This window comes from Passer montanus, unplaced genomic scaffold (genome assembly GCF_014805655.1).
Source record: "Passer montanus isolate IOZ18808 unplaced genomic scaffold, ASM1480565v1 scaffold41, whole genome shotgun sequence".
Taxonomy (NCBI): Eukaryota; Metazoa; Chordata; class Aves; order Passeriformes; family Passeridae; genus Passer; species Passer montanus.
Window position 1 is genome coordinate 1,355,064 of NW_024368930.1, and position 15,195 is coordinate 1,370,258.

At 50.8% G+C, this 15,195-nt stretch overlaps 1 protein-coding gene across 1 annotated transcript; it reads right to left on the bottom strand.

Annotated features, from left to right (window-relative positions):
* Positions 1-410: 410 nt before the first annotated feature.
* Positions 411-7,347, bottom strand: ZFP64 (ZFP64 zinc finger protein; the record flags this gene model as incomplete). The annotated part of the gene is made up of 6 exons (XM_039719115.1): positions 411-1,957; positions 3,337-3,480; positions 3,702-3,953; positions 4,439-4,501; positions 4,798-4,959; positions 7,089-7,347. Coding segments are annotated over 6 exons (2,427 nt in total), but the record flags the coding sequence as incomplete, so codon positions are not given.
* Positions 7,348-15,195: the final 7,848 nt, after the last annotated feature.

The following is a 15,195-nucleotide window of genomic DNA, read 5'->3' on the forward strand; positions in this document are numbered from 1 at the left end:
AGGTTAAGTAGTGTTTGTAAAAAATATATTTCCAGTTTTGTTCTTTAACTCACAGGCACCTCTGACAGCCATCACCGTGCCAGAGCTGATTTGTGTTGATGCTAACAGAGTTAGTTACTACTCACAGAGGGACAACATTCTTTTACTTTCTGAAAACAATCACCTGCTCTCTGCAGGAGCATTTCGAGCAGCAGGTGTACTGATTTCTACAGACACTGAGGAGCAGCCCCTCACACTTCACCTGGGCTGGAGCAGTGGGGCTCCTCGGAGCCCAGCCAGGGCAGGGAATGCACACAGAGCACAGAACTGAGAGACCTCAGCCCAGCAAACTCCTCAGCTCATTGTCTTTTCACGTGTGCATCAAACAAGGCTGCTGTGCACGTGATTCAGCACAAGGGAGGATCTCCTCTTCAGGCAGCACAGTCCAGGAGCCAGACTGGGGGTGTCACTGCTTGGGGACACTGGCAACAGCTGCTTTCCAAGGAGCAGGGCCTCTGACTGCAGCACAGGCACAGAAATACAAACACCTCCTCCTCCTCACACACAAGATACTTCAGTGTACAAACACAGTGAGGAAGTGGAAGGTGCCCTGGAGGACAAATCCTGAGTTCAGCTGTGTGCTGCGCGTTCCTGGCAGGCTCAGCAGTGCCCCAGGAGAGAGCAGTGTAATCGGGGATGGAGTCTGCGGGACACAGCAGTGCCGTGTGAGCCCCACTCTGGATGATGGAATAGCTCTGCTTGGGGCCCTCCGTGTGGGAGGAGGACGAGAAGATGGGGGGAGGAGGAGCAGCCGTGGACACGGTGATGCTCTGCCCGCCGTCACTGACCACGGTCACCTCCGTGGCCCCCTCCTGGATGAGGGCGTTGAGCCCCTCCAGGTCGGAGCAGCTGATGCCGGAGCTGGTGATGAAGGCCTGGCTGGCGGGGGGCTCGTGCCCGGGGGCAGCCCCGGGGAGCAGGGCCTGGTGCAGGGCGCTGCCCTCGCCCTGCTCCTGGGCGCTCAGCAGCACGGCCGGCTCCGCCACGGGCCCCGCGTCCCCCGCGGCCACCGGGGCCGGGGCCAGCACGCTGACCTGGCCCAGCAGCTGCAGGCGGCCGCTGCCCAGCACCTCCTCCTGCCCCGTGCCCAGCAGCCCCGGGGGCACCACGTTCACAGAGGCGGCCTGGACGATGCTGTTGGCCTGAGGCACCTGGTGGCCCACGATGATCTTGACTCTGCCCTCGTTGTACGGGGCCACCTGAGCGGCCTGAAGCGGCACCTGGAGGTGGCTGACGGTGATGGGGGCGCTGGGCTGGCGGCCGGGATCCATCTGGAGCTGCAGCACGGCCAGCTCGCCGCCCTTGGAGCCGTTGTACAGGCTGTGCTGCTTCTTGTGGCTGCGCAGGGAGTCCTCCCGCACGAAGGACGCGTCGCACAGGTCACACTTAAAGGCCTTCTTGGCATCCAGCTTGGCAACCTGCCTGGAGCCGCCCTGCTTCGGCCTCTCTCCTTCCTTCTTGTCCAGCGAGTGCTTCCTGCCCTTGGCCTTGTCGCCATGGGCCTTGCGGACGTGGGTGGTGAGGTTGCTGCGCTGCTTGGTGTCGAAGGTGCAGAAGTCACACTTGAAGGGGCGCTCCTTGCCGTGGATGCGCTCGTGCACCTTGAGGGCCGCCTTGCTGGAGCACGAGTAGCTGCACTCGGAGCACTTGACGGGCTGCTCGGGCTGGTGGCTGCGGATGTGGTGCCTCAGGCTGGTCTTGTTGCCGCACTGGAAGTCGCACTCGGGGCACTTGAGGGTGTTCTCCATGCTGTGCTTGATGCGCACGTGGGATTTCAGGTTGCCCTTCATGGCGCAGCGCACCTCGCAGAACTCGCACTTGTAGGGCTTCTCCCCCGAGTGCACCCGCAGGTGCCGCTTCAGGTCCGAGTTGATCTTGAACTTGGCGGGGCACAGCTGGCACTGGAAAGGGGCATCTCCTGCCAACGGAAGGCACGGGTTACACAGGGACACCTGGATGAAGCCCCCACAGCCGCCTCGTCCTCAACGCCCAACGCGTTCGCGGTGTCAGGAGGAATTTCGTGACACAGGATCCTCACCTGCTCTGACACACTCAGATCTCAACCCGTTATTCTGCATTTTCTGCATCTGCAGGCTGGTGTCACCATATCCATGACCACGTTAAGGTGGAGCTCTGCTAATCCCTAATCAACTCCAGTGAGGCTGTTCTAAAGCCATTTAAAAAAATCCAAAGCAAACTCAGCAACCTAACTAAATAACTACTCTCTTTTCTTTCTTAAATCTAAAAATACAGTTCTCTGTATTTTTCACCCGAGGATGAAGTCTTTAGGTAGGCATTATTTTGAAAAAGTGGAAGAATTGTGTTGTTAGGTTCTAAGACACTCTTGGCGAAAGGAGGAAAAAGAAAGTGCATTTAGTTCAAGAAGCATTTATCCTCTTTAATAATCAAACTGCAAATGGCTGATTTATTTTAGAAGTTAATATTTTATAAAGTTTGTGAGAGCTGTATAATTTTGCATAATTTGCTTATCCAGCTACATATGTCATAGGTTTAGCTGCATATTTTTCAAATCGAGTTGTGGCCTACTGTGCTAATCCATGTATCTGTTTAATAATTGAGATACATGGTGTACTATCTGTATTAAACAGACTTTATTAATGAAGATGCACTGTTTGTTCATCTAGTTTATTTTACAGCCTCAGCTGCACACTCAGCTACTGAATTTTTATCTGCTTTGCTGATGAAGGCACAGTTCATATTTCAATGACTTAATTTTCATATACAGGGTAGCGCAATATATATGAAAAAGAATATAGCAAATGCTGGTTCTGTTTGTTTAAAGAGTGGCCTACTCTGTGTTTCTTCATGTTTCTGCCCATTCCTAACTGACACTGCCAGGATTTAGATAAAAACTTGTGTCAGACCACAGATTATTAATTCTAAGAGTAGTTGCACTCGAATTTACAGGAAGCTGATGTTTAGTGACTAGTTCAACAAGTGAAGATGATCTTGTTCTGAGCAATGGGGATTACACTCACCTTCTAGAGGATTATTAATTTAATTCTAGTAAGCAATGTATTCTACATACTTTTCTCCTGAAATTGGGTGTGCGCATGACAGCTTTGAAAAAAATAATACATTTTGGAAAAATAGAAGCAGCAACAAAACTAAAGCTGGCGGGAGTTGTGGCTGGCACAGGGGCAGATCTGGGACTTGAAGGGGCACTTGTTGCAAACTCAAATCGTTCCTTTTGGGTATCTGAACACCTATACATGACCTAAAATCACCTCTGTGACCCTCCAACCTTTAGAGCCATGGACACGAGTGAAGCCCCACCTGTGTGCGAGCGCAGGTGCACGGTGAGCTGGCTGGAGTTGCGGCTGGCGTAGGGGCAGATCTGGCACTTGAAGGGGCGCTCGTTGGAGTGGATGCGCTGGTGCTTGTTGAGGCTGCTGCTGTCGGCCGCCGCGTACTCGCAGGCTTTAGAGCCAGGGATATGAGTAAAGCCCCACCTGTGTGCGAGTGCAGGTGCACGGTGAGCTGGCTGGAGCTATGGCTGGCATAGGGACAGATCTGGCACTTGAAGAGACACTCACTGGAAACTCAGATAACCCCTTTTGAGATCTGAACACGTATACATGACTCCAAATAATCTCTGTGACCCTCCAAGCTTAGAGCCATGGACACGAGTGAAGCCCCACCTGTGTGCGAGCGCAGGTGCACGGTGAGCTGGCTGGAGTTGCGGCTGGCGTAGGGGCAGATCTGGCACTTGAAGGGGCGCTCGTTGGAGTGGATGCGCTGGTGCTTGTTGAGGCTGCTGCTGTCGGCCGCCGCGTACTCGCAGTGCTTGCACTTGTAGGGCTTCACGCCCGTGTGCGAGCGCATGTGCATCTTCAGCTTGTCCTTGCGGCTGAAGCACTTGCTGCACACCTCGCACTTGTGGGGCTTGTCTCCTGCAACAGCAGCACTCACACTCAGCCCTGGGCATGGGGAGGGTGTGTGGTAAAGCACAAAGCACAGACTGAATGCTGACCATGAAAGGGACTCGTCTGTAGGGGCTGCAGGCGTAGCTGTGACAAACAGCAGAGCCTTTGGAGCCTTCTCCCTCTGCAACTCCAAAATTGGGAGGTAAAATCATGGAAGTGCTTTAATATAAAGAGCAAAGCAGGTGTGTGCACTCCCACCACACTGCACCTCGATAAACACATGGTGTGCACTCGAGAAGTTAAACTGTGCCTCAAACCAACCTCCAGTGTTCGGCTGTGCCTGACAGGGCATGTCCCCATCAGGCAGGTCCTCAGACACAGGCCAGGACAATGCTAGAAAGCACAGACATGTCTACATCCTGTTTACAGAGACATTACTTCATAGGAAAAGGGCTTTTGTGAAAAAGCTGAAAGGAGGAAACCAACCCAAAAGAAAATACAGGAACACAAACCTGTGTGTGTTCGCCGATGACGTTCCAGATCCTTCATACCATAGGAAGTCTTGAACTGGCACCCTGAAAACAGGAGGATAAAGATCATTAAATTCAAGGAAAATTTAGCAAAATAATAAAAATACATTACCATATTCCGGGCATGTTTATTTTCAACAGTTCTTTAAAATTCACTGTTAACAGACAGTTAATTCCTCATCTTGTTTACTCACATCTGCTTAAAACAGCGACCAGCCCACCTGTGAACTTGAGTTTCTAATGCTTCCCCTTAGAGGCAGCTCACTCCAGAGCTATCAAATCTCCTGTGTGCCACCAGAGGAAAGCTCTCCACATTAAAATGGGGACAATCCCCACCTCACCTGGGTACAGGCAGCTGAGTTTCTTCAGGGGCACTGAGGAGGAGGGTTTCTTGGACCTTGCTTTTGGTGGTGTGGAGACGACAGCAGCAGCTGGAGGCTCTGTGCTCTCACTGGGCAGGTAGGTTTGGTAGCCATGCTCAAAAACAAACTCTGGGGCAGAAACTAAACACATAAAAAACTTAAATAACTTCTCTAATCAGATTTAAAAAAAAAATCTAATAATTGTCTAGTTTCATGAATTCTCTGTTTTTTTTCCAGCAACATTCCTGTTCCTGGGTTGCTCTTTACCTGGGGGAGGAGGAAAGGAAAAAAGTTTTTCTCTTCCAAACACCAAATAAAGACATATCTGTTTTTCAACTCTGTGTTATAACCCAAATGAGAAAAAAATATCATTATTTATATGGCAAATGTTGTCAAAAGGCATCACGCAAATTATTTTTGTAATTGTTAAAAAAGTTCAGCCTCTTTCAACTCTACTGTTTTTAGCTGTTACTCACAAGAATAACAGGTGAAAATATCTCAGCCAAAGTAGCAGCTTTTAAATCAATTAACCAACACTATAGCCCAAAAGGGCAAATGGATAGAACTGTCCTCATTTTAAAGATGAGTAAATATGAAGCAGAAAAGTGACTCACCCAAAACCCACACTGAATTGAGGGATTATAATACAAAAATTCCTGGAAGTGGGCCCTGAATTCAGTTTGTTTCACTGCTCTTCCAGATTCCCTGCCTTAACCTGTCTATCCAAATTAGAGTCAAATAATTTGCTGTTTAGCAAGGTCCCACACCAAAATAAAACAAAACTATATATAGAAGGGCAAACCTTCACACACGGAACAAGATCCTAATTTTATTTAAATGTCTCCAGGATTAGGACCTCACTCAAGTCTTCTCATAGGCAGAAATTTTGAGTAATATTTTTCCTGCCAATTAGTTCTGGGAGCAATGTTAGGGAATGCAGTGTTCTCACATAAAAAGGTCTGGATGGGTGCCTGACAGCAATTCTGTGTTTTCCATCCAGAGCACTCTTAAAAAAATAAAATGCACAGTAATTTCAGTATTTTTCATAAGTATCGACAATTTTAATTAATAGGCACAAGCTAGTTCCACAACACAATAGACCTGAGCAATTCTCTGAGAGAACTTGCACCTCAATTAGCAAATTAAGCAACTATTGTTAGAACAGACCCAAGAAGGCAGCACAGAACTGTTTCATTTCCTTGGTTACATGACAACTTATGTGAAAACTGTTGTTTCAGCTGGGTGATGGGGACACAGGGACAGAGGGCTGGCACCTGGCAGGTGACATGGAGGTGCCTGTGAAGGTTTGTACCCCTGTGATGGTTGGGTACCTGTGATTTGGGTGTACCTGTGATGGTTTGGGTACATATGATGGGTTGGGGGTACCTGTGCAGGGTTGGGTGCCTGTGATAGTTTGGGGGTACCTGTGCAGGTTTGGGGGTACTTGTGAAGGTTTGGGTACTTGTGATGGTCTGTGCACCTGTGATGGTCTGGGGATACCTGTGCAGATTTGGGGGTACCTGTGAAGGTTTGGGTACCTCTGAAGCTTTGTGTACCTGTGAAGGTCTGTGCACCTGTGAAGCTTTGTGTACCTGTGATGGTCCGGGGATGCCTGTGCAGGTTTGGGTGTACCTGTGAAGCTTTGTGTACCTGTGATGGTTTGGGGCTATCTGTGAAGGTTTGGGTACTTGTGATGGTTTGGGGGGTACCTGTGCAGGGTTGGGTACCTGTGAAGGTTGGGGGTACCTGTGAAGGTCTGTGCACCTGTGAAGGTTTGGGGGTAGTTGTGCAGGTCTGGGTACCTGTGATGGTTTGGTGGTATCTGTGATGGTTTGGGAGTTTGGGTGCCTGTGATGGTCTGGGCGTTATCTGTGAAGGTTTGGGTACTTGTTATGGTTTGGGGGTACCTGTGCAGGTTTGGGGGTACTTGTGATGGTTTGGGTACCTGTGATGGTCTGTGCACCTGTGATGGTTTGGGGGTACTTTGTGCAGGTATGGGTACCTGTGATGGTTTGGGGGGTACCTGTGCAGGTTTGGGGGTACTTGTGATGGTTTGGGTACCTGTGATGGTCTGTGCACCTGTGAAGGTTGGGGGTACCTGTAAAGGTTTGGGGGTACTTGGGCAGGTCTGGGTACATGTGGTGGTTTGGTGGTATCTGTGATGGTCTGGGGATACCTGTGCAGGTTTGGGAGTACCTGTGAAGTTTGGTGTACTTGTGCAGGTTTGGGGGTACCTGCGATGCTTTGTGCACCTGTGAAGGTCTGTGTACCTGTGATGGTCTGTGTCTCGGAGGCGATGGTCCTGCTCGTGCTCTGAGCCTGTGTGCTGGGCACGGTCTCCTCGGACACGAACTGGACGGTGCTGGTGGCGCCGGCCGTGGCACTGGTGAGCTGGCAGCCGCTCTGCTTGTGCCCCACGAAGGCGTCCAGGTTGTTGAACTGCTGCTTGCAGATGCCGCAGATGTGGATGTCGGGCGTCAGCTCCACCAGCACCGTGGTGCTGCCGGGGACTGCGGGGACACGGCGCGGTCAGCTGGGCCCGGGGACGGGTGACACCGCTCTGGGTGGCACAGGGACATCCCCTGAGCTGCGGGCACCGCGGGACCCCAGGCAGAAGGGATGGGTGACACTGCTCCGGGTGGCACAGGGACATCCTGCTGCCCGAGAGCTCCGAGCTGCGGGCACCGCGGTACTGCTGGGGAGAGGGAATGAGTGACACTGCTCCGGGTGGCACAGGGACATCCTGCTGCCCGAGAGCCCCCAGCTGCGGGCACCGTGGGACCTCCGGGTCCGGCAGGGGCAATCGCCCAGTGGCTGCGGCACCGCTGCACGGAGCCCTCCGGGGACACACGGACAGCAGCCAGCGACCATGGATCAGTACCCAGGACACACGGACAGCACCCAGTGACCGCGGATCACTGCCGGGACACACGGACATCACCCAGGGATCACTGCCGGGACACACGGACATGACCCCGCAGCGCCCATGGAGCGTGGACAATCCACGTGGGCAATCCCCCAGGATGCACGACGGAGCCCTCCGGTGACACACGGACAGCACCCAGTGACCGCGGATCACTGCCGGGACACACGGACATGACCCCGCAGCGCCCATGGAGCGTGGACAATCCACGTGGGCAATCCCCCAGGATGCACGGAGCACTGCTCAGTGCCCATGGAGCATCCCTGCCCGAGATCCATGGACCACCCACTGCCCGGGATGCACGGACCCTCACCCGGACCCTCACCCAGACCCCCGGGCCCTCACCCAGAACCCCCGGACCCTCACCCATGACCCCCGGCCCTCACCCAGAACCCCCGGACCCCTCCCGGCCCCGCGGCGCTCACGCAGATTCCCGGGTTCCCCCCCCCGCCGAGCCCGCCGGCACCGGCACCGCTCCCCCCGCTCGGCCGCCGGGCGCCGGCGGATGTGCGGGAGCCGAGCATGCTCAGTGCCGGCCGTCAGCGCCCGGGCAGGCTGGGCCGTGAGGCAGCGGGGCGGCGGCGGTAAACCCCGAGCCGTGCCCGGTTCCAGCGTGAACCCCGAGCTGTGCCCGGCCACAGCCTGAAGCCCGAGCCGTGCCCGGCCTCATCCTAAGCCCCAGAGCCGTGCCTGGCCCAGCTGTGCCCAGTCCCCAGCCTGAACTCCGAGCCGTGCCCATCCCTCACCTGAGCCCCAGAGCCGTGCCCGGCCCCAGCCCTCACCCGCGGTGTGCCTGCTGCATTATTTGCGCCCGGGCAGGCTGGGCCGTGAGGCAGCGGGGCGGCGGCGGTAAACCCCGAGCCGTGCCCGGTTCCAGCTTGAACCCCGAGCTGTGCCCGGCCCCAGCCTGAACCCCAGAGCCGTGCCCGGCCTCATCCTAAGCCCCAGAGCCGTGCCTGGCCCAGCTGTGCCCAGTCCCCAGCCTGAACTCCGAGCCGTGCCCATCCCTCACCTGAGCCCCAGAGCCGTGCCCGGCCCCAGCCCTCACCCGCGGTGTGCCTGCTGCATTATTTGGCCGTATTTTAATCACACGCTATTGACGGGATGTGTTAAATTAACAGAAGATTCAGATGGGCTGAGCCGCTGTGCCGTGGCAAAGAGGAATTCCCTGCACCTTCTCCATCTCCCCTCCCTGCCCTGCAGAAGGGCTCGCTCAGGAGCAAACTGCACTGCTCAGGGCTCTGCTTCCCACCTCGGGGATTTCCCAGCACGCTGCAAATGTGGGAATTCTCAGCCTCTTTTCCTTCAGGGGGAACATGAGGTGGGGCCGAATTACTGCTTTTCGTAGGGATTGCTGGATTTTGGTAATGGCTGTGCTGGGAAAGGTTTTTCAGGTCAGGGCAGCTCCGTGTGGTTAAAAGCAGACGGGGAGAGGCACCGGCAGCAGAAGCAGCAGTGGCTGGGCAGGCGCCTGAGGGTCGGGGCCTTTGGTGTCCCAAGGGAATTCTGACTGTCAGATCCCTCCCTCTGAGCTCTGTTTTACAGAGATAGTCAGAAGGAGAAAAAACAGTCACTGGCACTGACTTCAGCACGACACAGAGCTTGAAATATTGAAGGAATTGTGCAGAGAACAGCACCTTTCAGACCCACAGCTGTCCACAGGAGCTCCTGACACATGGCGCTGGAAAATAGAACTATGGAAAGACCGGGATAAGAAGCTGTGCCAGGGAGGCTCAGGGGGGACACCAGGAGGAATTTGTTGCTGGAAGGGGTGGTCAGGCTTTGGCAGGCACTGCCCAGGGAGGTTTGGAGTGCCCATCCCTGGAGGTGTCCCAGGAATTCCTGGAGGTGGCACTCAGAGCTCTGGGCTGGGGACAGGGTGGGGACGGGCACAGCTTGGAGGGCTTTTCCACCCTCAGTGATGATGGGATTCTGGCTTTGGCACGAACATTGCAAACACCATTATTAGCTCATGAATAACTGATATCTCCGCCAGCCCAGGACTTTGTGGATGCTCTGGAGGAGTTCTCCCTTGCCTGGCTGAGGATTGATGTCTGAGAGTGTAACACCGCACCGAGCGCTTGAGTCATGGAGCAGAGCTGTGCTGAGATCACACTTGACACGGTTTGCAGCCTCTGAGGCATAAATCAGTGTGCATGTGTAATGTTCGTCACCCTTAACCCGGCTGACATGAAAATACTGCACCGCTCCGGGCTCCCCACAAGTGCAGTGCAAGCAAACACGGCCCAGAAACGACAAACGCCAATCATGAGAGACAAGGGAGAAGAAAATCAGAGGCATAAAAAGTCAGAGCCCGTCAGAGCCTCGGAGACAGGCCTTGCCTGCACAGTTTGGACAGCTGTGGCCTCAGTGCTGTCCTGGAGACAGGACAGCAAGGAATGGGTGGACTTGTGCCTTCATGCAGAGCTTCCATCCATCTCCTGTCACCCCAGACCACACAGGAGCAGCAGATCCCACCCTGAGCTCAGAGAAAACACAGCCCAGACCTGGGCAGTGCTGGGAAGAGAGGTACCTGTTCAGCCAGCCAGGAGAACAAACCCGACCCCTGAAATACCACACCTTTCATTGTTCCCTCTGCCTTTCACATGGAGGAGGGTGTTTGAAAGAGAAAAATGCATTAACCAGCAGGATAAATGAATAAACAATCAGGGTATACCAATAAGATGCAAAAAACCCTCAAAACCCATCCGTGTCCTAAGGAAAGGACAGAACCTTGGTTACAAACCTGAGCTCACTGAAGAGGGAGAGCTCTCCTGAAGGCCCTAATGCAAGACCAGCACAAGTGAGCTTGGAAATCTGGCCTAGGGAACAGACAACAAACTGAAATGCCAACTGTAATTAAAACTTTCAGGTATTGAAGGTGGAGACAAAAAAATTGCCAGATTTGGAGAAAAAAACTTAAGATTCAACCCCCAGTTTTTAGCATTTTGATGGATAATGACACACACAGCAAAATAAATGCTCTGAGCTCAAATTAATTATGTTAAAATAATAGGTAATTTGTCTCTGTGTTGAGAACATATAATTATGATGATTTTTTTTTCAAATGTTTTAAAATAATGTCATTTCAATTCATAATGCAGGGTAGGGATTTTGCTGCTCGGTGTATTTGCTGTTTATACAATATTTTCAATGTCATTGCTTTCCTGTACAATAAATAAAGCCAAAACAATCAGTTAGTACCCTAAGATATTCCTTACTGCTGTAGGAACTGTAAAATAACTCAATATGAAAATGTTATTCACTGCAATGGCACATTGACAACTGTGATTAAGCCTCAAACGAATACTGGAACAAAGTAGAAATGTGGTTTTTGTTGAGTTGTTTAATTCTTCACTGTCAGGACGCAGACCCAAATCCACCCAGGGGAAATGTCAGGCGTTTATGGGGTTAAATGTGCCTCAGTGCCTTTCCCCCCATGGAAAATGTGCAGTTGGGATGGAGAAGTAGGGGATGTAATTTCAGGGCAGAATTCAGCTTCCTGCATCTCTCATCTCTTTGCATTTCTCTCTCAATATTTTTTTTTCCTAAATGCAAATTGGCTGCTCTCATATGAGCAAAGTTTGAAAACAAACTCACATGATGATGATGATGATGGTGCCGATGATGAATATGTCACACCTGAAAATGAACTCCTTAATTTATGGAATATATTTCAGCACTTTTTGTATAAATATAAAAGCACAGTAAAACTCCACTGGGATGAACATGATAACAAATAAATGCTGAATCTAAGGCTGTACAGCTCCAGTCTCACATTTAGTCATTTTTATGATTATATTTGGGTTAAAAATGGAAAGCAACACCAGCAGAGGGACTCCCTTGATACTCCGTGGAGCTCTGCCTGCTCCCTGGCAGGGCATAGAGGTAATTTTATTCTGGAAGCTTTTGAATGCTTTACAAGTAATAGGAACCAAGTGGGAAAAGCATATTCCATATTTTAGTTCTGACATCCTCATAGAAAAGAATATAGAAAAAAAAATTAAAGATTCAAAATAGTTGCCTGTGATTCAGTACCTAAAGGCTTGTGGTGTTTTTCAGAATTCCCTTGGGGTGTGTAAATGCTTCGGAGCTGGGAGTACCCACGGGAGCTGGAGTCACTTTTGCCACTTCATCAAACTAACGAGCCTTTGAGTGATGCTGTTCCCAGGTTCAGCTCTACTGGGGGGGAAAGCAGAAAACCAAACTGAAATTTAGACAGAATGGAATTCCTTAGAGCTGGGACAAGCAGGATTTATTAATCCATGCACTCCCAAGCTTACAAAAAATCATCTTCTGCCTTCAGTTTTGCTCTACAAATCTTGCCCTCCTGCAGGAGGTTTGTGCTCCAGAGCTCTGGGACAAGCAGTGCCTTGGGGTCACCTTTTTGGGGTCAGAGACAGGGGAGTTGCACCGGCCAGGGCCAGCAGGGCTCCTCATTTCCTGCCTCTTGGAGCAGCCCTCTCCAGCTCCTGCCAGGATTCCCTCTGAACGAGCTGCTGGTAGGGAAAAAGAGAATTCCTTTTGTGATTATCCATCAGTTATTAAATACACCTCCCACAGCACTGGAGCTACAGGAGGGAAAGTCCTGCTCTGAGTTTAGTGGGATTGTCCAGGTGAGGAGGAGTTGAATCTCTATTTATGTTACTCTAGATGACATTTGATAATGTTAGAATGATCAACAAAGTGGAGGAGAGACTTTCTTTATGTGCAGATTTTAATTTACTCAGATATGGCACAGAGAACGAGTGTGGCTGCACATGTTCTTGATCAGAAATTAATTTGAGCTTTGCTGTTGTACAGAGCATCTGGGATATTCCAGCTAAAAAAATTTGATTTACTGGTCCTTAGTTAGCAGGTATTTAGCTTAGTAAGTCCTGGTGTGAAAATAATAAAAAATAATAATAAAAATAATGATGATGAAGAATTTTGGTTTAGTATTACAAATCAATGCTGCTATTCATGAACTCTGTATCACCCACTACAAAAAAAAAAAAAAATCCTTCTGGAAAAAAGGCTTCTGCTTTGTGTTTGTGTCACAAGATATTGGTACTTGACTTTTTCAGGCACTGAAAAGATCATGAAAAGGGTAACAAAGATGAGAGGGTTTGCTATTAGAATAATATCTGCACGCAGAAATGACAGCCAGGGAAATACTATCTGAACTTCAACTGCTGCTCATTGTCATTTTACAATTAAATCTTTATCAGGCTAATATTCCCCGTGGTCAGATGTATTTGCTTTCCAGGAATCCTGTAAAAATTCATTCATCTGTGAATTTCAGAGAACGTGGCAGGGTATTCATGGGGAGCAGATTTTAAATGTGCACTGAAAACTTCACCATCAAATCTATCCAGTCAAAAGGCAGAAACAGAAGAGCATCCTCCTGAAGACAGCAGAATATCAAATAAATAAAAGATATTTTCTCTTTAAAGCACTACAAAATAAAATGTATCTCCGCAAGCTATTTTTCTAGAGTGGAAAAAAAATTATATTTTTATGATAATCTTGGAAATAGGTCAAAATGCAGCGTCTGTTGGTTGGATACAGAAAATGACTAACCCCGATGTGCTGGGTGACCCACCCGAAGGATATTCCAGTAACGATAAAACCGTGCTGAAAATGAACCTTTCACAGCAAACCGCACCCCTGCTTCTGGTAATGTTTCATGATTTAATAGAAAACACAAAGAGAAGGAAACTCGGATGGATGTTTCCAGTGTTTTCCGTGGAAAACAGATGGGAAGCGCTATCCGGGCAGCTTCCCTTGGCACGGGAGCTGCAGCAGGAGCGCTCCGAGGGCTCCGTGTCCAGGAGAGGGTGCTCTCCGGCTGCCTTTGGTGCTTTTCCTCCTCCTCCCGAGCCCCCCGATCCCACTGAGGGTACTTTGAAATCTCCTTCCACACACTGGTTTATTTTAGGCTCATTAGGATGAAATCCCGTTTTAAATAGCACAGCCTAGCTGGGAGAACTTCGGTGCCAGCATAAATTCTTGCTCGGCTGTGTTGAGCAGAGCAGCAGAGAAGTTTAAATTCCAGAGGTCCTTTGTGTCTCCTGCCTGGCTGCTACCTGGCTCGTGTGACAGAAAGGTGACTTCAGCTAATGGAGTTCTGCTCCCTGGGGTCTTCAGAAAATCCTCGGGAAAATGAGAGGCAAGGATATTTCTGGGAGCGCTCACAAGGGGAAAAAATATCTCAGCAAAACAAGCAATAAACCCTCCTTGCACAGCAGTGGTTCAGTTTAAAATAACCCAGTGTTATTATCTAATGAACAGCCTTGCCCTCCTTGCAGGTGAGTGTTTACCTGCATTTGGGAAGGGAGGAGAGGGGAGCTGGCAGGGCCAGGCTGGAGCAAACCTCCTCCTGTGCTCCAGGTCCTTGTCCCCACTCCCTGTGGGGACATTCCCACCTCCAGCACCCTGGAAACGCTCCCTGCCCCACTGGGTTTTGTGGGGTTCCTGGCTGAGTTTGGGTGGCAGGGCTGGGAGCACCCAGAGCTGGCTGGGCCCTGGCAGGACCCTTCTGATTCCCAGGGAATTGTCACCCTGCTCGGCTGGGACGGGCAAAACAGGGACAGTGACACACGTCAGCTCCTGGTATCCTGTGACAGTCACCCCAAAACAGCTCCTGGGGGGGACAGGGCCCTGCCAGGCCTGGGAGCACATTCCAGCAGGGGGGAAAGGAGATATCTGCTCTCCTGCAGGGTCACACTGAGGGTTCAGAGATCTCTGCTCTCCTGCAGGGTCTCACTCAGGGTTCAGGACACCTCGGGGATCCAATGGGAGCTGCTATCATCTCTTTGTGAAGGGGTTTGTGTTGAAATTCCCAAAGAACTTGAGCCTCCAGCTGTTTCACAGGATCATCCTGGCTGGAAAAGCCTCCCAGAGCATCCCATGCCCCATCCCCAGCCCAGAGCAGGGAGAAGTGAGCAGCCTTTTCTGGGATCCCTGGCACAAACCAGCTTTGGGGAGTGTCCCATTACCAATGTCTCCTTTTCCACTCCACAGCCTTGGCCTTGTCCGTGCTGTGTAGCTGCAGCTGCTCTGTGTGCAGGTAAAACAAAAGGTTTTAATTAAAAGTGACATTGCTGCACCTTGTGCTGCCAGTGACTGTGACAGTGAAGGTACCTGAGACATGTGGAAGCTGCTGGAAGGTCCTGCCCTCCTGCTGGCATCCCAGCATCCACGTGCTTCCCAAGGTGGCGAGTGAAAGCATCCCCTCAGTTCTTTTTTTTTGATGGAAAATAACTTTTCTGACTAAAATCGTCCTGCAAAGCATACAAATAAATATTTGTAATGCTAGTTTTGGCCAAAATCTAAAGGAAAAAAAAAGGTCATTCAGAGCTCTTGAAGCTCTCAGCAGACAAGGACATTGTCCATCAGTTCCCAGCTTTTCAGGGGAAAAGAAAACAGGTTCACAGATGTAACTTTTCCAATTAAAAATCAATTTTCACCAG